Source organism: Myxocyprinus asiaticus, chromosome 39 (assembly GCF_019703515.2).
Source record: "Myxocyprinus asiaticus isolate MX2 ecotype Aquarium Trade chromosome 39, UBuf_Myxa_2, whole genome shotgun sequence".
Taxonomy (NCBI): Eukaryota; Metazoa; Chordata; class Actinopteri; order Cypriniformes; family Catostomidae; genus Myxocyprinus; species Myxocyprinus asiaticus.
The window spans coordinates 28,940,831-28,961,053 of record NC_059382.1 but is presented as its reverse complement, the minus strand read 5'-3'; the positions used below and the strand labels follow the sequence as shown (position 1 = coordinate 28,961,053).

The following is a 20,223-nucleotide window of genomic DNA, read 5'->3' as shown; positions in this document are numbered from 1 at the left end:
GGGTGAGCTATTGCTTTTATTAGCTGTGGTCTTGCATTACTTTAAATTAATTTAAACTAATGTTCATGTAAGTCATAGTAACAGGTAAAACACTTTTTACATTATACATTTATTGAACACACAAAACAGATTTAATTATTTCTTTAGCAGCCTTAAAAGAACAGCTCATGTCAGATTATCTGAATTGGGATGTGGGAAAAATACTTTTCCATGCATGTTTGATAGGTAAACTATAATTCAAATATCAATATATGGCAAATCTAATTTACATTTAGATAAACCAAAATATATGACACAATTCTCCTGTTCAAACAAAATATACATCAATCAAAATATAAGATATACAACTGATGTATAAACTGAATGACCGCTGCCAATGTATATAAAAACATAACCACTCTAAGCATTTTCACATACACAAATACAGTTCAGCACAAAGGAACACAAAACCCTAATGTTTAAAGCTGCCATAGAGATTGCTTATCAGTCTTGATAACTAAAAAAAAAAAGATGGAGTAGCAAATGTGATATTAAACCCAAAAAGTTTAAAATTCAAGAGAACATTTATTTCTTCAAACAGAACAAAACACAATCATATTAATGTAATTACAACAATAATCCATTTTGAAAAGTTGGCATGTATGTTTATTTATCCAAGCAACATTGATTATGCTGACTTTTTTCATACAGAACAGTCTTGCGTTGCAAAACACCAGCAGTTATGACAAATTTTTGATTTCACATAAAAATGACTGTAGTTACTGTTCTGTGTTTCCTAAACAAAAACTAGTTCATATTCAATACATACAATTTGGTTATTGCACCTCAAAATTATATTGCATAGGATGAAAGCTGTGGAACAGCCCCTTTATTGCCCAGCCTCATTTTGAAAAAATTTTACTACAAAGAAAAAACTTCCTCAATCACTTTGTGCCATATACAATATAAACTGCAGACTGTATACTGTAAATGTCAACTTCCCTGTCAAATAACAAATATACTCAGTAACATGTTAACAAGTAACATGTTACTGAGTTACTGTGGTGTTTTTATATATATATATATATATATATATATATATATATATATATATATATATATGACCAGAGACCCTCCATCAAGGGAGATATCGGACAGAAGCCCTTGTTGCTATGGCAGATTTCATTTTTGTATAGGTGTTACAGACAGAAACGTATTCAGCAGTCCTGTTGCTCACTACATGTAGAGGAGACTCCAGCTTTGGAGAGGAAGAGCTTACCGCTGGGGCAAACACACACCTCAAACATGTCGTACAATCCCTGCGAGTCACCTGAAGTTCTGGCTTCACCCACAGGTAACGTGGGCAGACGGACAGATTCAGCATCTAAAATCAACTGAAATATATCACAGAACAAATAATAAAGTATATTTTAATGACAGAGTTGGTACCATTTTATATGTTTATACACTATACATATTGCTTGCTTTGCTAATTTGGTTGTGCACCCCTGGGCCACCGTACCATATTGGCTCTGGTGTTTGGGTGTCCACATATTTTTGGACATAAGCAACTATTTCAGAGAGAGGCCTTTCAAGTCAAACTAATTAGAGAGCTATTTTGCTTACCAGTCCTGCAGTTGAATGTAGCCGAATGTCAAAGTGTGCTGTCACATCAGCATTCCCAGCCAAGGCTTTGACATGAACTCCTTTCGGGGCATCCATGCTGAGAGAGCGTGTTGGACACTCCAGTCTTAAAATGACAGGAATGCAGAGTTACTGTATACTGCAATACATTGTTTGGACACAAGATGTCAATGAAACACGAAATACTCTTAAATTATTAAAATATCTTTGTGTCATTTTTGCATCACGCTTTTTAAGTAAATTCAACTTATAGTCCGTTTATGTCAGCACAACTAGAAAACCTTTGTTACATATACACTAATGTATCAGTTCATTCAACTTTATTTACAAAAAATGAATTTCACATGAATAAGTTGTTCCAAATTAACATTTCCATCACTGTTTATACTTAAATTACTATAAAAAAAAGAAATACAAATAATGACTGAGGTCAGGTATTAATCTTGATTCCTCAAAGCAATGCATACAAAACTGCACTTCAGCTACACATATTACATGCACAAGGACAAATTACATGGATTGAACAGGATCTAAGTTGATCACTAATGGAACACTAATCACCCTAATGGTGACTTTACATGAAACAGCTATTTAGAGTAAAAGAACATAAATACTACTAAAAATAGCTAAAATCTCAATGAAATCTTACATTAAACTGAACTTGATTCAATCATGGACAGTGGTTCCACATGTTTGAAATGAGTTTTCTTAATCTAAAATAACCATGTAATTTCAACTGAAATACTTCAAGTAGAGGTCATCTAACTGAATCAAGTAAACCCACCAAAATTTAACATGTCAAAACAGCTCAAATGAAACTCTTTTAATGACATGCAAGCTTTAGTATGCTGACAGGAAATGTTAGCATACTAAATACATGCTGGTGGGAAGCACAACTAAGTGCAACTTGGTCACTATGCTATGGTTAGCACAGCAATTGCTAAATGGATAAAGCAATATGTAGAGTACTCAAAATCTCGAGTCCCATGCAAAACATGCTGGGAACTAGAAATCCCAGTTTCAGTTAATCAAACTACAAATATTCATGTTGTCCCAACGCCAATGGATTAAGACAAGACACTTTTTAGTTGAATCAACTCAGTTAATTCGAGTTTCCTTGGTTATATGAATTTTTTGAGTAATATGAACAAGGGAGAATTGAGTAATACTGATGATAGTGAAAGTAAATTTTTCTGAGTGTAATAACAACTAATTAAATGGCCACACAAGATCCTTTTGACCAAACAAAGATGCTTAAATTATTCAAGAGCATGGGCTTATGGGTATTCCACACAACCTCAGTTCTGTCCTTGATTGTTTGAGTTAATAGTACTGAAAATCTTAATTTTATGGATGTATAAGCTTAATAAATTCAAGGAACTCACCATTATTAATTTGCTTTATGTAACTCTTAAGTTCATCTTAAAATTGATATTTAATGAAAATTAAGTAAAGCTAAAAATGTTATAAATATGTACATTTCTGAGTAGACGCTATTTATGAAGCTACTTTGTATGTTATGATTGTCGAGCCAACAAATCGTTTTTTCAGTGTACATTGACAATGAAAGGTTACAGTGACTGTGCGCATGACATTTCTTAAAGAAAGACCCTTGTTTTTAAAGAAAAAAGGAATTAGCTTTAGTTGATGACCAGATGCTTAGGGGACTCAGATCTTAGTCATCACAGACCATGCAGACAGCTGGCTAATGCCCTGTTGGAAACTTCTATAAAAGTTATTTTAGGGAATATTTTCAGTACATCTGTTACTTTTAATGGGCTGGGAAGGCTAAAATCCCCTTAAAAAGAACTTAATGGAGTGCTTTAGTACAGTATAAAACCCCAAACACACAACTGCAAGCAAAGACAAAAACCATTAAAAAAAAAACCAACAATGCAAATTAGTTTAACTGCTAAAACTATGAAAAGAATAGTATTAATATCTTAATATTAATGAAGATCATAATTATTTAACGGTCCACACTAACTTACCTGAGGTCTTTATTCAGTACTGCTTTGACCAGAGGAGTCCTGACAGAATGTTCAAAGAGAGCTCCTTCTGGACCTGTTCAAACAGACAGAACAATTGCACAAACAAAAAAAAACACCTAAACTGTTCAAATTAATTTGGCTCAGTCATAACATTAGAGGGCAACTGCCATGATTTAGGGAAAAAGGAAAATATTTCTTTATTACAAACCCAATTCCTGTAAAGTTGGGACAGTATGGAAAATGCTAATAAATGATTTGTAAATTCTGTTCACCCTGTGCTATATTGGTAGCACTACAACAACACATTATTTGATGTTATACCTTGTGAATTGTGTGTATATATATATATATATATATATATATATATATATATATATATATATATACACACACACACACACACTCATTTCAAATCAGAAGATTGTAACACGCTCCAAAATTTGGGACAGTCGAGTATTTATCACTGTGTAACATCACCATTTCTTCTAGTAACACTTATTAAGTGTTTGGGCAGTGAAGGCACAAGCTTAAGTTTAGAAAGTGAAATTTTCCCCCAATCATCCATTATTCAGGTCTTCAGCTGCACAATTGTACAGGGCCTTCAATGCCATATTGTGTGCTTTATAATGTGCCACACATTCTCAATTGGACACCGGTCAGGACTACAGGCAGGCAAATCTAGCACTCGCACTCTTTGTTTACGCAGCCATGCACTTGTAATCCGGGCAGTATGTGATTTGGCGTTGTCCTGCTGGAAAATTCAGGGACGTCCCTGGAAAAGACAATGTCTGGATGGCAGTATATGTTGCTCCAAAATTGGTACATATCTTTCTGCATTAATGGTGCTCTCACAGATGTGCAAGTTACCCATGGCATAGGCACTGACACACCCTTGGCCCATACAGACACTGGCTTTTGGACCTGACACTGATAACAGTTTGGATTTGAGGCCTGGTTGGAGGCACATATTTGAAATGTGGACTTGTCGGACGACAACAAATGATTCCATTATTGTACTTTCCATCTCAGATAAGACCGAGCCAAGAGAAGTCGCCGGCGCTTCTGAAGTGTTGATGTATGACTCCTACTTTGCATGGTAATGCCGCAACTTACATCTGTGCATGCAGCGGCGAATGGTGTTGACTGACCAAGGTTTCTCTAAGTATTCCTGAGCCCATGATATCCATTAATATTAATTACAGACACGTGACAGTTTTTAAGACAGTGACATCTGAGGAATTGGAGATCACACACATTCAGAAGTGGTTTTCCAGCAGGGAAACGTCAAACCACAAACTGCCCGGATTACAAGTGTATGGCTGTGTAAGCAGAGTGTGGGTGCTAGATTGGCCTGCCTGCAGTCCTTACCGGTCTCCAATTGAGAATGTGTGGCGCAAAATTATTTAAGTGCACAATAGGGCAACGAAGGACCGTACAATTGTGCAGCTAAAGACCTACATAATGGATGAATGGGGGACAATTCCGTTTGCTAAACTTAAACTTGTGCCTTCAGTACCCAAATGCTGAATGATATTAGAAGAAATGGGGATGTTACACAGTGGTAAACACTCGACTGTCCCAGATTTTTTGGAGCGTGTTGCAATCATTGGATTTAAAACGAGTGTATACTGTATTTTCAAAAGAACCATTGAAATTCACAAGGTAAAACATCAAATAATGTATAGAGCTGTTCAGCCGTAATGTAATTCGGCCCTGGGTTCCCTCAGGATTTTCATATGGGGTTTTATAATGGGAGTTTTGGATTCATGAGGTCAAAAAAAAAAAAAAGATTCAAAATCAGGTCTGTGGTAAACATTACTTGATGATACGTGGACGTTTTGTTGTACTACATATATTACACTCTTTCTTAACTCAGATGTGGAATTTGAATCCGCCGTGTGATTTATAAAAAAAGTATGCAATTCAATACGGCTTCAAAATTCACGTTTGAGTTATGAAAGTGTAATATTTGTTGTAGAACAAAATGTCCACGTATCGTGAAGTAATGTTTACCACAGACCTTATTTTACTCAAAGTTGAAAAACCCCATTATAAAACCCCATAGGAAAATCCAGAGGGAACCCATGGTGAAATCTTTTTGGGGTTTGTAGACTACAAACTGAACAGCTCTGTTGTTATAGTGCTTTCAATATAGCACAGGGTGAACAGAATTTACAACTCACTCTTTTTGTTTTATGAGCATTTTCCATATTGTCCCACCTTTTTTGGAATTGGAGTTGTAAATCAGTAGGTTGAATATGGGTAAAATGGAACACTTATGGAAATTTACTTTTTCCTGGCACTTTTAATCACAACCCAAATATCGTATAACCTGACATTATAACTATAAAGAAAGCATAGGGCATCTCTTAACTTAACTATTGGGAAAAAGATCCTTTGAAGACCCTCTTTTGACCAAACCCCAGATTTCTTTTCAAGCAGTACTGGTCTGTGGGACACCTGTGTTGTCAAAGGTGAGCGTGAAATGAGCTCTGATACGCCTCACAATGTAACATCATGAACTTAGGGACCCAAAAGGATCTGTTTACTTCCCAAAGATTAGTTAATTTAACAGATCATTTGGCTTTTTGCACATTATACAGAGCCCTTGTTTCCTCAATTTCAAGCTCACCTGTTACACGGAGCTTTCCTTTTCCAACAACGGCTCCATTTTCATCTGCATAAAATAAATTTTCATCATGGTTTGAACTGATGTTGAAGTGTTTACCAAAACCCCTAGCCTGGCCTGGACCTGGGAAAACAAATCATAATATGTAAAAAAGAAAAAGAAAAAAAGAAAATGACTGAAAAATAATTTGAATTTTAAAACTGAACATTATTCACAGCATGTAACTTTTATTTAAATAGGTGTACTTCAAAAGCAATCAGTGTCTGATGGGATGTGTGGATTCTTGGATACTTTAAAATAGTCACAATAATTATACCTAGGCCACATGTTAACCAATGTCCAGATAACTATTTAAGCATTGTTTTAACAAACTTACATTCATGTTTAGTTCCATTCAGTATAGAATACCCACTTTTCACAATTCAATCAATTCCCAATGGATAAAATCACCCTACGTTTTCTTATTGTTGAATATCCTGTTTCACTCAGAAATATGTTATATTATGGTGGAAAAATGGGTTGCAAATGCCATTTCATGTTGACTTAAGGGGACATGTTTTAAGAGTGCAAAGCACAGCACTATACCATAAGTCATACATACAAAGTCAGTGGACATGGCCATGACGTTTTGGCATTTTTGTGCAAGCATGCGCTAAGTCTAGGCGCAAGTGGGTTTGGCGAAATTGTGCACACAAAGCGCTAATGGGCTGGGTCAAGTGCAATTGAATGCTGAAGTTCTTCTCCGGTTATGCATCTGCGTACTATTATATAGTCCATTCCCTAAAGCAACAGCAACATTAACAAAGACAGCATATTCATAAGAAGTGGACGGTGTGCAATGAATTAGTTCTTGTGTGCATTAACTGCATCCTTATTTAATGTCTCGCATATTTATATGACATTGACACGCTCCTTTTATTCACATGGAAAATCTCGACAGGATTTGGATGTAACCTCCTCTAAATTATAGAGAATGTATGTATTATTAATGAATGTATCATTTTCATCTACTGATACACAAATCATGCCTAGTATATACAGTGATTGTATCACCAGGCACTTCATTTCTATCTGTCAATTTTGATTTAGAAAAATTTTATTCATTCAAAAATATTTCTAAATTACACTTCAAATGAAATGAAAATATAATAAAAATAATGAAGTTGTCAATTAATCATATCCTATATATACATAATAATAATAATTGAAAAATAAACCATAACCTCTAGAAGGTTTTACACAAATCTCAAAGTTTTGTTTCATAAAACGGCTACAACAGTGATTGTCATGGACATAATTTGATGTTCCACTATATTTTCAGAGTGTGAACATGAACTTTACAGACTGCAAATGTAGGAACTGAATTCAGACTTTGCGCTGAAAACAGACCTGCTTCTGAAATGTCTAAGCGACCTATATCTCAGGAAAACAGCAAATTGTGCTTTGCGCCATTTAATTTAAACAAAATACACCCACAGTTTGCGCGCTACACCCACAGATATCGCAAACACTCACGCCCACTTGCGCTTTGTGCTGTCACAAAAATTCTGCTTATAATTAGCGCTCTCAGGAAAATTGGATAAGACGTTGTGCACGGTCATTGTGCGTAGTGCTGCACTTTGCGCGCTTATGAAAATAGAGCCCCTGGGGCTATGTTCTATGCGCTCCACCTGAATAAACGCATTAAAAAAATTAAATAATGTAAGAAAATCATTAAGTCATAAAAATCAAATAAATGTGTTGCATGTCTCATACCTACAGACACACTTCCTGTGACATCACCATTGGCATTGCGAGCATTGAGAGTGACATTTTCAGAGGAGTGCACCAGAAGAGCTGAATCCTGTTAATGAAGTGAACACTGGGTCATGTTTCATACAAATGACATGCATTGACAATAAGATATGTAGTACAGTACAAAAACATACACATCTTGAATTCACAATTTAACACATATTGCATGTGATGTAAATCATTGCAAACAAAGGAAATGTAAACATATCTTCATTTTTAGTTTTGATTGTGAAACTAAAGAGGAAAGTCACTACATTTGAATTAAGTGCGAAGAAATGAAGAGCACGAGGGTGTGTCAGTAAAAGGTTCCCTGCTGCCATCAAATTAAGTGTCATAAGCTGTTTTCCACAACAAACAGTATGAGGGCAAAATAAATGAGCTGACAGCACATTGCTAAATGTGTTATCATCAAAGGCTATCCATCCAGAAACTTCTCAGTTTCCAAGTGGGTCAGCAGTCACAAACTGTACCATATCTTCCTACTATGACATGTAAAGTGTCAAGTGTCAAGTGCCTTACAGAATCTATCTATCTATCTATCTATCTTGGGCATTATGTAAAAAATAAAATAAAATAAAAAAATGCAATAAGCTGTAACAGCAACATTCTGTTTGTTTTCTGTACAGAATTATTCACATACAATAGTCTTGGCTGATATTGCTAATATACACCGATCAGCCACAACATTAAAACCACCTGCCTAATATTGTTTAGCAGGGCCATGGGAAGATGATTTAAGTTGGGGGTGCTGTAGTGAGAGGTGCATTTTTGCATGTGCATGGGTTTTTAAAGGCCACACTTAGCACTGGCACAGACAAATAGACTTTCCTTAAAGGGATAGTTCACCCAAAAATGAAAATTCTCTCATCATTTACTCACCCTCATCCCATCCCAGATGAGTATGACTTTCTTTCTTCTGCAGAACACAAATGAAGAGTTTAAGGAGAATATTTCAGTTCTGTAGGTCTAAACAATGCAAGTGAATGGTGACCAGAACTGAGAAGGTCCAAAAAGGACATAAAGGCATCCTAAAAGTAATCCATAAGACTCCAGTTGTTAAATCGATGTTTTCTCAAGAGATATGATAGGTGTGGGTGAGAAATAGATCAACATTTTAGTCCTTTTTTTACTATAAATCTCCACCTTTGACCAGCTCCGACCAGTAGGTGGCGATAAGCACGAAGAATGCGAATTGCCAAAAAAACTAAAGAAGAAGAATGAGAAAGAGAAAGTGGAAATTTATGGTTAAAAAAGACTTAAATATTGATTTGTTTCTCACCACACCTATCGGATCATTTCTGAAGATATGGATTTAACCACTGGAGTCGTATGGAATACTTTTATGCTGCCTTAATGTGCTTATGGAGATTCAAAGTTCTGGCCACCATTCACCATTATATGGACCTACAGAGCTGAAATATTCTTCTAAAAATCTTTGTTTGGGTTCTGCAGAAGAAATAGTAAACTGAGTCATCAATTTACATTGATAACTCAAAGAGTTACCAGTGTAAACCCACAGATACCTGTACTTAAACATGGGGGTAGATGTGTAATGGGTTCATCATATATTAACACTGGCACCAACAATCATCCATGCGATTATCTAATCTGATCCAATCGTGTGGCAGCAGTGCAGTGAATAAAATCATACAAATATGGATCAGGAGCTTCAGTTAATGTTCACATCAACCATTTATAATGAAAAAATTTGATCTCATTGTTTTGGACCGTGGCATGATTGTTGGTGCCAGATGGGTTGGTTTGTGTATTTCTGTAACTGCTGATCTCCTGGGATTTTCACGCACAACAGTCTCTAGAGTTTACTCAGCATGGTGCCAAAAAAAAAATAAAAAAAGAAATGTGAGCAGCAGTTCTGTGGACGGAAACGCCTTGTTGATGAGAGAGGTCAACAGAAAATGGCCAGACTGGTTCGAACTGACAAAGTCTACGATAACTCAGATAACTGCTCGGTACAATTGTGGTAAAAAGAATATAATCTCAGCATGCCATTCTGAGATGCGGGTTGGCACTGTTTTGGTGGCACGAGGGGGACCTACACAATATTAGGCAGGTGGTTTTAATGTTGTGGCTGATCAGTGTAAGTGGAGACTTCATCCTATGTGAGTAAAAGTACAGATACAAATGAAAAAGTATCTGAGTCATATGAATCTCAAAGACATCTCACAGTTTTGTGAATTTGTGTGTATTTACCCCTACCTCTCTGGAGTTAATTTCCTGGGCATAAACAGGGAAGAGGAAGTCGGATTCTCCCTCCAGTCTCAGTCCATCTGTATTGACCTGCAGGTATCCCATGCCATCCTGCAACAACCACATTGAAAATTTTGGATTTAAAATAAGGAAAGTTAAACCTGGGAAAATTGTTTAAATAGAAAAGCAAGTTTTTAGGATTCTGAACAAATGTAAAACAAAGAATATTTAAAATATGTAAAATATTCTACACTATAGTATTTCTGGATCACTCATCAAATGTTAGCAACTCTGTGACTTTGACCATGTTACAAAATGTCGTATTTTCTTGCTTCAATTGAGATGCTGTTTTGAACATTTCTCAAATCATGCAGATACAAGGATCATCAGATTTTGCACAAACTTGTGGAGTTCTTGCCATCTCGAATGTATGCTGTCATTAAAGCAAAAGGGGGACCAAATACATTCTGAGAGTCAGAATGTATTTATAAGGGTCTACAAATAATGCACTAGTAAAGCATGAATAAGACTGTAATTAACAATTAAATGAATGTAGAGTGAGACTATAATATACAGCTTATTAACCATCTTATTTCTGTTTAGAAAGTAATGTAATTAATGCCCTATTTCAGAAATTAAACTTCAAGTTTACTAAACAATATTCAGCCAGTAATTAAGGCTAATTAGTATTGGCTTTACAAAGCTGTTGGTAATAAATTACTAAAATCATCTATTAAAGAAAACTTGACTAAAGTGAAAGTTTAACCTACTTAAGTTATTGTTTTGTTTTGCACATGTTTCAATTACATTAAAACATTCTGACCTTTTTTAAGGTTATTTTTTTGGGGAATACTGTAAACACCTAATAAATGTCAAACAAATTAATAACAATGTTTCACTTTTGAACAGGGAGTCAAATTTTCTTTATTTTTAAGATTTTAGCACCTAATAAGTACCAGTTTGGTAAAACCAATACTAATTAGTCATAATTACATAATATAGTCTTCATATCATTTAATAAACTAAAAGTACCACCTAATTAGTGGTACCTAATAACTTGGTAACCTAATAACCTTGCAACCTAAATAATAAGTGGTAACCAAATAATCTGAGTATGTTAAACTTTCACTTCAGAACAGGGGGTCAAGTTGTCTTTAATACAAAATTTTAGTCATTTTTAAGTAACAAAAAAGTTGTAAAACCAATATAATTAGTCATAATTACTGTCTTAATATCTTTATATAAACCTGAATACCAACTAATAATCCAAAACAAACCAATAACTTGAATAAGTACAATTTTCACTTCAGAAAAGGGGTTCAATTTTTCTTTAATAGAAGATTTTAGTACTTTATTAGTAACAGCTTTGTAAAGTCAAAACTAGTAAGCTTTAATTACAGGCTAAAAACTTGATTTATGATGGATCTCTAAAATAGAGCATTCATTACATTACTTTCTTCACAAAAATAAGACCTTTAATAAGTTGTAAATTATGGCCAAGGTTGCCTTACTCTACATTCTGTTAATTATTAACTACACTCTCATTCATGCTTAATCAGTGCATTATTGTAGACCCTTAAAATAAAGTGCTATCAAATGGGTAAAATGCCAAATTGAAGCATTTCACTTGTGGCATCAGACTTTTGAATCCCATTGTGTGTCTGAATAAAAACAAAAGTCAAGGATCTCAAGTCAGTGTGTGGCTGATATTCGCTCACCGAATTGAACCACATAACTCGCAGGATCCAGATCGTAAGGGCAAAGTTCACTACCAGAATGATGAGGAGAAGCAGAACAAACAGATAGAGGCAGCGTTTCCTCCAGCCATATATGCCGATCATGTAGATGTACTCAGTAACTGGTGCCAGGACCCCTGAATCATCGGTAGTGGTGAGGTACTGTTCACGCACCATCTGAAAACCAACACATTGAACTGGATAAAGAATATTGTTAAGATCTATCAAAAATGATTGATTAAATATTATAATAATGCATCACTTTAGTCATTTAGGATGGACTTCAAAGACTATAAACTAATCATTATCCTTACAATTTAATCGTTTCAATCATAGACTTACTAACATATTGAACAATTATTCATTTAATTTGATCAATGAACACATGACTAGTATTGCACATACACAAATCTTTGTTATGACTAATTCTACTGCTGTTGGAATGAGATCAGTCGCACTGAGAACTTCTAAATGGTACCAAACATGAATGTTAAAATCCCTTGCATTCACAAAGAACATTATATTTTCATACAGTCATTCTGAGTTATTTGGGTCTAAAGAGAATGGAGTGGAGGAGAGGGTGTAGTGGGGGAGAAGAGACATATGTTGAGAGGGAACTGGTGAGAAAGGAACTTCCCATTCATTCATTCTGTACGTATGGTGTTATCTTTTGGTGAAGATGTTAATTGTGTGACATTATCTGTGTGCCTGTTTTCATAGAGACTCTTTGTTCCCCAAGGAGTTCTGCCCTCTGAATGCAGACACCTTAGCACCCCACCCTACAAGACTAGGTTGCTCTTTTCCGCCTGATAAATATATTATTTTTAGTCAAACAAAAATACTACTCACAGACCTAACAGTCTAACTTAAGCAACTGGCTATTGAAAATGTATTATTTAGGAATGTCATAAATGAATGGTGAAATGGACTAAAAGTCTGAGGAATGCACAGGTTGTTTATTTTCATCTAATTTAATATGGATTTGTCCAATAAAATCACTTTTGTTGTTATCTAACTCAAAAATGCAAAACTGCATTGTAAGGGAATTTTGCACCAATTATTTCATACAGTATGCACACACAGATATTCGATAGGCTACTTTGAACAATCATCTAATTTAAAGCATTGCCACCAACACTGCATTATGTCCCGCATATTTGTCCAGCAACTTTTAACGACCAACTGAACTTGATTGTCATCTAAAATTAATTTTAGCATCATAATGCAATTTACATTTTCTGAAGAAGCTCAGCAAATGTGATCCGAGGTAAAGAGGGTTAGATTTAAAATATTTAAAAGTTTTAAAATGTTTAAAAGCTAGTTTTCTGAAAGTGAACTCAGCATTGGACAAATAGTTCTGATAGTTTATAGTCTTGAAAAAAGTCTAGAACATTCTGAGAATGTCATTCAGCCGACTTTTTTCGTCTACAGAAGAGGGTATGGCTAATTTAAGTTTGTCTAAAGAAAAGGCAATTATATAAGCCTAACAATATTATTTTTTTGTTTGGTAATTTATTTTTTTAATTTGATGCTATTTGTGCAGGTATGCCATTAAGACCAATCCATAACAGTGCGAGTAATGCTTCACATACAATAAATTGGCTTTCAAGGATGTATACATTGTCGCCATGATTAACACAGGCTAATGATTGGGGTCAATTCTGTCATGTGACACTATATTTTTGCGTTAATGCCAATTTACTCAACAAAAAGTGCAAAAAACCCTTGGATGGAAACATAGTTACTGACACCTAGTGGTGCGGATGCACCATCATTCAAACACAATGGACCCTTTTCACAGACCTGTGATGATGCGTTTCCGCCTTATTTAGCAGCGTAAATTGAGCAAACTTTTATATATTTGCAATTTTTTTATTTAAAATGTATACATTTATAAAACTGTACTTTGTATTATATTACCCTGGAATTTGTTTTAAAAAAATGAGATACCACAGCTGCAGTGAGGCTTCTAATACGTCTGATGAGAGAGTGACAGAAAATTTGCCATCTCTTTTATGACAGTCGTAATCCACCACTCTCTATTTTGTTCTTCATTTGATAAGCTGTGGAAAATAGTGGCGTTTATCTTTTGATGTTGGCGCAAATGGATAAGCAAAAATTATATTTGCTGTTGTCTCCCATTCACCGCTATCAAGGTTTACCCTGCAATCCTTTACTTCTGCATTCCAAAACCCAGAAGTGTGAAAAGGGTCCATAGTTTTCAGTTACAGATGCCATTGCAGAAATTCACTATTCACAGTCAGCCATGATTCATTTAATCCATGAGTGAAATGTCCAAAAACAAGGTGGTTACTGAGATTTAGAGAGTAGTATTCAGCTTGTCATGTGATCTCAACATGGCAGCCTCCTGCCCCATGTAAAATAATCAGAATCAGAATTAGCTTTACTGCCAAGTATGCTTACACACACAAAGAATTTGTCATGGTGACAGAAGCTTCCAGTGCAAAGAAAATACAAAAAATATACATATACAACATATACATACAAACATTTGAAATATATATTTAAACATATATACATAAACAGTGAAATAAGAATAAAAAATAAGATACAACAGATAAATATATAGAGGAATCTACAGTAGGGCAATAATGTTGTTAAAATATGTTATATACAGATATACAGTTATGTGCAAGGTGATGTAATGTATTGTGCAGAAGAGGTAGGATATGTCAAATAAATATAAATGGTATATAAATATGAATGAATAGTTGAATATGCACATGATTGTACTGCCACAATGGAGAGTATTTTTGGGCAGTTTTAACTGTTCATAAGGTGAATGGCCTGAGAGAAGAAACTGTTCTTGTGCCTGACTGTTCTGGTGCTCAGTGCTCCGTAGTGCAGGCCAGAGGGGAACATTTCAAAAAGGTTGTGGGCTGGGTGAATGGGGTCCAAAGTGATTTTTCCAGCCCTTTTCCTCACTTTGGAGGTGTGCAGTTCTTGGGGGGTGGGAAGGTGCGAACCAATAATCCTTTCAGCAGTCCGGACTATCCTTTGAAGTCTTCTGATGTATGACTTGGTAGCTGAACCAAACCAGACAGTTATAGAAGTACAGAGGACAAACTCAATGACTGCTGAGTAGAACTGTATCAGCAGCGTCTGTGGCAGGTTGAACTTCCTCAACTGGTGAAGGAAGTACAACCTCTGCTGGGCCTTTTTCACAATGGATTCAATGTGGGTCTCCCACTTCAGGTCCTGTGAGGTGGTAGTGCCCAGGAACCTGAATGACTCCACTGCTGCCACAGTGCTGTTTAGAAAGGTGAGTGGGGTCGATGCTGGGGTGTTCGTCCTAAAGTCTATTATCATCTCCATATTTTTGAGCATGTTCAGCTCCAGGTTGTTTTGACTGCACCAGTGAGCCAGCCGTTCAACCTCCCTTCTGTAAGCAGACTTGTTGTCATCTTGGATGAGGCAAATGAATGTAGTGTCATCTGCAAACTTCAGGAGCTTAACAGAGGGGTCCTTGGCAGTGCAGTCATTTGTGTACAGGGAGAAGAGTAGTGGGGAGAGCACACATCCCTGGGGGGCACCAGTGCTGATTGTACATGTGCTGGAAGGGAATTCCCCCAGTCTCACTAACTGCTGCTATCTGTCAGAAAGCTGGTGATCCACTGACAGAGGGAGGTAGGAACCGAGAGCTAGGTTAATTTATTCCATAGGAGAGCTGGGATGATGGTGTTGAAAGCCGAACTGAAGTCCAAAAATAGGATCCTTGCATAAGTCCCTGGTCTGTCAAGAAGTTGCAGTATGTAATGTAGTCCCATATTGACTGCATCATCCACCGACCTGTTAGCTCGATAGGCAAACTGCAGGGGATCCAGAAAGGGTCCATTGATGTCCTTCAGGTGGACCAACACCAGTCTCTCAAATGACTTCATGACCACAGACATCATGGAGACAGGCCTGTAGTCATTAAGTCCTGCAATCTTGGATTTCTTTGGGACAGGGATGATAGTGGAGCATTTGAAGCAGCTGGGAACTTCACAGTGCTCCAGTAATGTGTTGAAGATCTGTGTGAAGATGGGGGCCAGCTGGTTAGCACAGACTTTTAGACAAGTGAGTGAAACACCATCTGGGCCCTGTGCTTTCCTTGTCTTCTGTTTCCGGAAGACCCATCACACATCCTCTTCACAGATCTTAAGTGCAGTTTGAGTAGCAGGAGGGGGAGGAGGGGGTTGCAGGAGGTGTTGGTGTTTGTGTGAAGTGACAGAGCGGGTGTGGGGTGTGAGACTGGGCTTTTCAAATCTACATTAAAACACATTCAGGTCATCAGCCAGTTGTTGATTCCCTACAGTGTTGGGGGATGGTGTCTTGTAGTTGGTAATGTCTTTCAGGCCAATCCACACTGATGCAGGGTCGTTAGCTGAAAACTTGTTTTCCAGCTTTTCAGAGTAGCTCCTTTTAGCTTCTCTAATCTCCTTTGTCAGTGTGTTTTTGGCCTGATTATACAAGGTTTTATCCCCACTTCTGTAAGCATCCTCTTTGGCCTGACGAAGCTGCCTGAGTTTTGCTGTAAACCATGGTTTGTCATTGCTGTATGTTAAATAAGTCCTAGTAGGAATGCACATGTCCTCACAGAAACTGATGTATGATGTCACAGTATCTGTGAGCTCGTCCAGGTCAGTGGCTGCAGCTTCAAAAACACTACAATCTTTGCAGTCAAAACAGGCTTGTAGTTCCAGCTCTGCCTCATTGGTCCATCTCTTTATAGTCTTTACTACAGGTTTAGCTGATTTTAGTTTCTGCATGTAGGTTGGAAGAAGATGAACCAGACAGTGATCAGAGAGACCCAAAGCTGCTCTATGGACAGAGCGATATGCATCCTTTATGTAGTGTAACAGTGATCCAGTTCTGTCTCTGGTTGGGCATGTAATGTGCTGTTTGTATTTGGGCAGTTCATGTACGAGGTTTGCTTTGTTAAAATCTCCAAGAATAATAATAAATGAGTCCGAGTGTTGTTGCAGTGCTGAGTTCACGCATGCTTGTGGAGGAATGTAAACACTCACCAGAATAAACGAGGAAAACTCTTCTTCTAAATTAGGGCAGCACATCTTCTTCAGTGCTGTTACATCTGTACACCAACTTGCATTGATGTAAAAGCATGTCCCACAGCCTCTCATTTTCCCCGATAATTCCGTGATGCGATCCACTCTGAACAGCTGAAAGCCCGGCAGATGTAACATGCTGTCCATAATGGTTTCACTCAGCCAGGTTTCCGTGAAGTACAGAGCAGCAGAGTGAGCAAAGTCCTTATTTGTACGGGTTAGGAGAATAGTTTGTCCATTTTGTTAGGAAGAGAGCAGAGATTTGGTTGATGTATGCTTGGCAGCGTTGTTTGGATGCTTTTGTACAGCACCGCAGCTCCTCCGACTAAAATGTCCAACAAAACGTCCGAATAATCAAATACCGGTTAAAAATTATCTGGTGTTTGCTGCCGAATATTTAGCAGTTTGTCTCTGGTGAAACTGATCGAAAAGACATTACTTAACACAGGACAAACACACAAAAACAGTGAAAGAACTGGAGAGCTCCACACCGAGGCGGCCATCCGCGGCGCCATTAGTATCATATAGAATAAAACAGCTTTTATAAGGTTACTGATATGACTGGAGTCTACATCTCATGTGAGTGGTCATGATTGTTTCAAAATTACTATTAATTTCTTTTGGAGTAAAACTTTTTTAATAAAGACAAAAATTACTGAGTGCACCTTTAACACAATTTTATCTTATGTGTGCAGTGTATCTCAGGTTGAGATATTACAGTACTTACATTGAGTGACCCGAGTCATATAGGAGCCTGTAAGAAACTGCCTAGCAACCACATAGCAATGTGCTTTGAACCTCTCAAAACACCTTATTAACCACTTACCAACAACTAACAACACCCTAGTGTTGTGGTGGCAACTCTTGCACGAGCATGCACCACTCACATGTTTTTTTCTTAAAATCTAAAAATCTAGTTCATTGTTAGATACTCCACTTTCTGTCAGTATAGTGCTGATACACCTAGAGTGTGTGTTTAGCACACTATTCATTTTGAATAAAATACTATGTGGAGAGACCATTGTTATTTGAAGAAAAAACTGAAAAACAGCCTCCAAGTCTCTGTTCCAAAACTGAACTTCCAGCAACTCATCTAAACACTTGGGTTTGGACTTCGCTATCCAATTCCCATTCCTTTCTAATCTCTTTTAAAAGCGTAATTACCCACCAGTAATTAAACATTTATATCATATCAATTACTAAAGAGGATTTTTAAAGTTCTAAAAAGAAAGTCAAACATCTTGACTCCACAAGTTGCACGCACACAGCCTGTTATATGCGTCTTTCTGTCTGAGTGTATGTGTGTGTTTCCCTCAGGACCTTTTTCCATTAACCCACCCTACTGATGCACTTTCACTGTTTCCAGTTTCATCTATGCTGCCAAAAGACAAAATTACAACCCACATAACAGTGTCTTTCCAAGCCACTTGACTTTTTAACAGAGATTCCAGGCTCCTTGTGGTGTCAAATCTGGACCTGATCAAATATCAAGAGAACTACAGGAAGCTGTTGGTTTGATATTTCTCTGTGTCTGTGGAGTTATCCTGGAGGATAAAATGTTATGAGATGGGAAAACCAGTTCTCAGAGGGAGCCCATATAAGAGCTTGTGGAGTGAGGCTGTGGGCAAACATAACAAGCTGTATGAAGTTTTCCCACTCCATCTAATCTTGCCGTCTGCATAACTCTAGTGCGCCGTAATGCCTTGGCCCTCTAAAAATAGGTCCCAGGACTGTGCACTCAATTTAAAGGGGAAAAACAATAAAACTGTTTCAAATAATGAAAGCAGGACTACTTGTCTTAACTGGTCTCCCAGCCTGGTCAGGCTAGTTTTAGAGTGGTTTTGGGGCTTTTTTTCAGCCTAAAAGAGGTCAATACCTCTTATTTCACAGTTGAAAAAAGGAACACCAAAAACCAGTCTATAAAAGTTGGTTGGTCTTAGCTGGTCTCCCAGCCTAGTCAGGCTGGTTTTAGATGGCTTTTTGGGCATTTTTTCCCAGTTTAAAAGAGGTCAATACCTTTCATTTCCCTGTTGAAAAAATAAAAACAAAAACAAAAACAGCTAAAATCAGCCTAAAATGGTTGGTTGGTCTTTGCTGGTTTCTCAGCCTGGTAAGGCTGTTTTAGAGTGTTTTTTTTTTTTTTTTAGCCTAACCCTTTAGCCAAAAAGAGGTCAATACCTCTCATTTCCCAGATTAAAAAAAAAAAAAAAAAGGAACACCTAAAACCAGTCTATGTTTAAAGTTGGCTGGTCTTAGCTGGTCTCCCAGCCGGGTCAGGCTGGTTTTAGAAGGATTCTGGACATTTTTCAGCCGGTGGGGCTGGGAGACTACCTGGACTCCCTGCTAAAACAGCTAAGCACCTGGTTTGCCAGGCTGGTAGACCAGCATAAACAAGATCAGACCACCAAACCACCTTAGGCTGGTTTAAAATGTTATTATTTTTAAGCAGGGTTGCCTTTCATTCACTTATTTCAAACAAATACCCCTTTTTTCATACTTATATTAGTAATGAGAAAGTTAATATTTTAACAATCACACTTACCAACTCAATTGTGCTCTATAAAGAACAGAGTAAAAGAATAGGAGGGAAATTGAAAGTGTGACTTACCCTTGCTGTTTCAGTGTGCTCTGTCACACTCTTCTATGCTCTTCTGCAGGCAGCAGTGGCTCAAATCCGCTTCTGTTCCGCAGCAGTACTGTAGTCTTCCGACCCGTCTGTCTGTCAAACCCGCAACAGCTGCCTTCCATAAATCTGATTCTAGATCAGTCTCAAATTATCCCCACATGGACACCCCCAAACTTCCTCCCTTGATCTCACATACCCGTCACTGGTTTCTAAAGCACTCTCCTTGCATTACACAAATCCAAAACTTCAACGATCACATGAGAAAGGATTCGTAAGCAAGACACACACTAACAGCAGTAGCTGGTTGTTTTGTTTCTTTCAGAGGGAGGAGAAAGGGGTGGGGGAAGGAAAAAATGACAAAGCATGTTTGTGAGAGAATTATAGAGAATTTGCTGCACTTGTTTGACTTTTATGCATGTGACTTACTTTCTTGGCATTTTTTCAAGCGGAGCCCCTGAAGCTACGTAGTGGCTTCTGACATTGACTGTCTGATTCTTTGTTTGACAGCAAACCCTGCTCTTTAACGACAGGTCACTCTAAAACAGGA

At 37.1% G+C, this 20,223-nt stretch overlaps 1 protein-coding gene across 1 annotated transcript; it reads right to left on the bottom strand.

The window, feature by feature from the left end:
* Positions 1-2: 2 nt before the first annotated feature.
* Positions 3-19,989, bottom strand: sgcg (sarcoglycan, gamma). The gene is made up of 8 exons (XM_051679453.1): positions 19,659-19,989; positions 11,964-12,158; positions 10,255-10,356; positions 7,999-8,086; positions 6,247-6,366; positions 3,615-3,687; positions 1,606-1,729; positions 3-1,373 (listed from the first exon to the last, which is right to left on the bottom strand). Exons 2-8 carry the CDS (start codon positions 12,156-12,158, stop codon positions 1,197-1,199), a joined length of 879 nt encoding a protein of 292 aa, XP_051535413.1. The 5' UTR covers positions 19,659-19,989; the 3' UTR covers positions 3-1,196.
* Between the last annotated feature and the right edge of the window lie 234 nt (positions 19,990-20,223).

Excerpts from the sequence above, each read along its gene's own strand:
- sgcg (XM_051679453.1), bottom strand. The coding sequence starts at position 12,158 with ATGGTGCGTGAACAGTACCTCACCACTACCGATGATTCAGGGGTCCTG. Across the intron at positions 10,357-11,963 it reads GAGTTATGTGGTTCAATTCG|GATGGCATGGGATACCTGCA; the intron begins GTGAGCGAATAT and ends TGGTTGTTGCAG. Across the intron at positions 8,087-10,254 it reads AGGAAATTAACTCCAGAGAG|GATTCAGCTCTTCTGGTGCA; the intron begins GTAGGGGTAAAT and ends CTTCATTAACAG.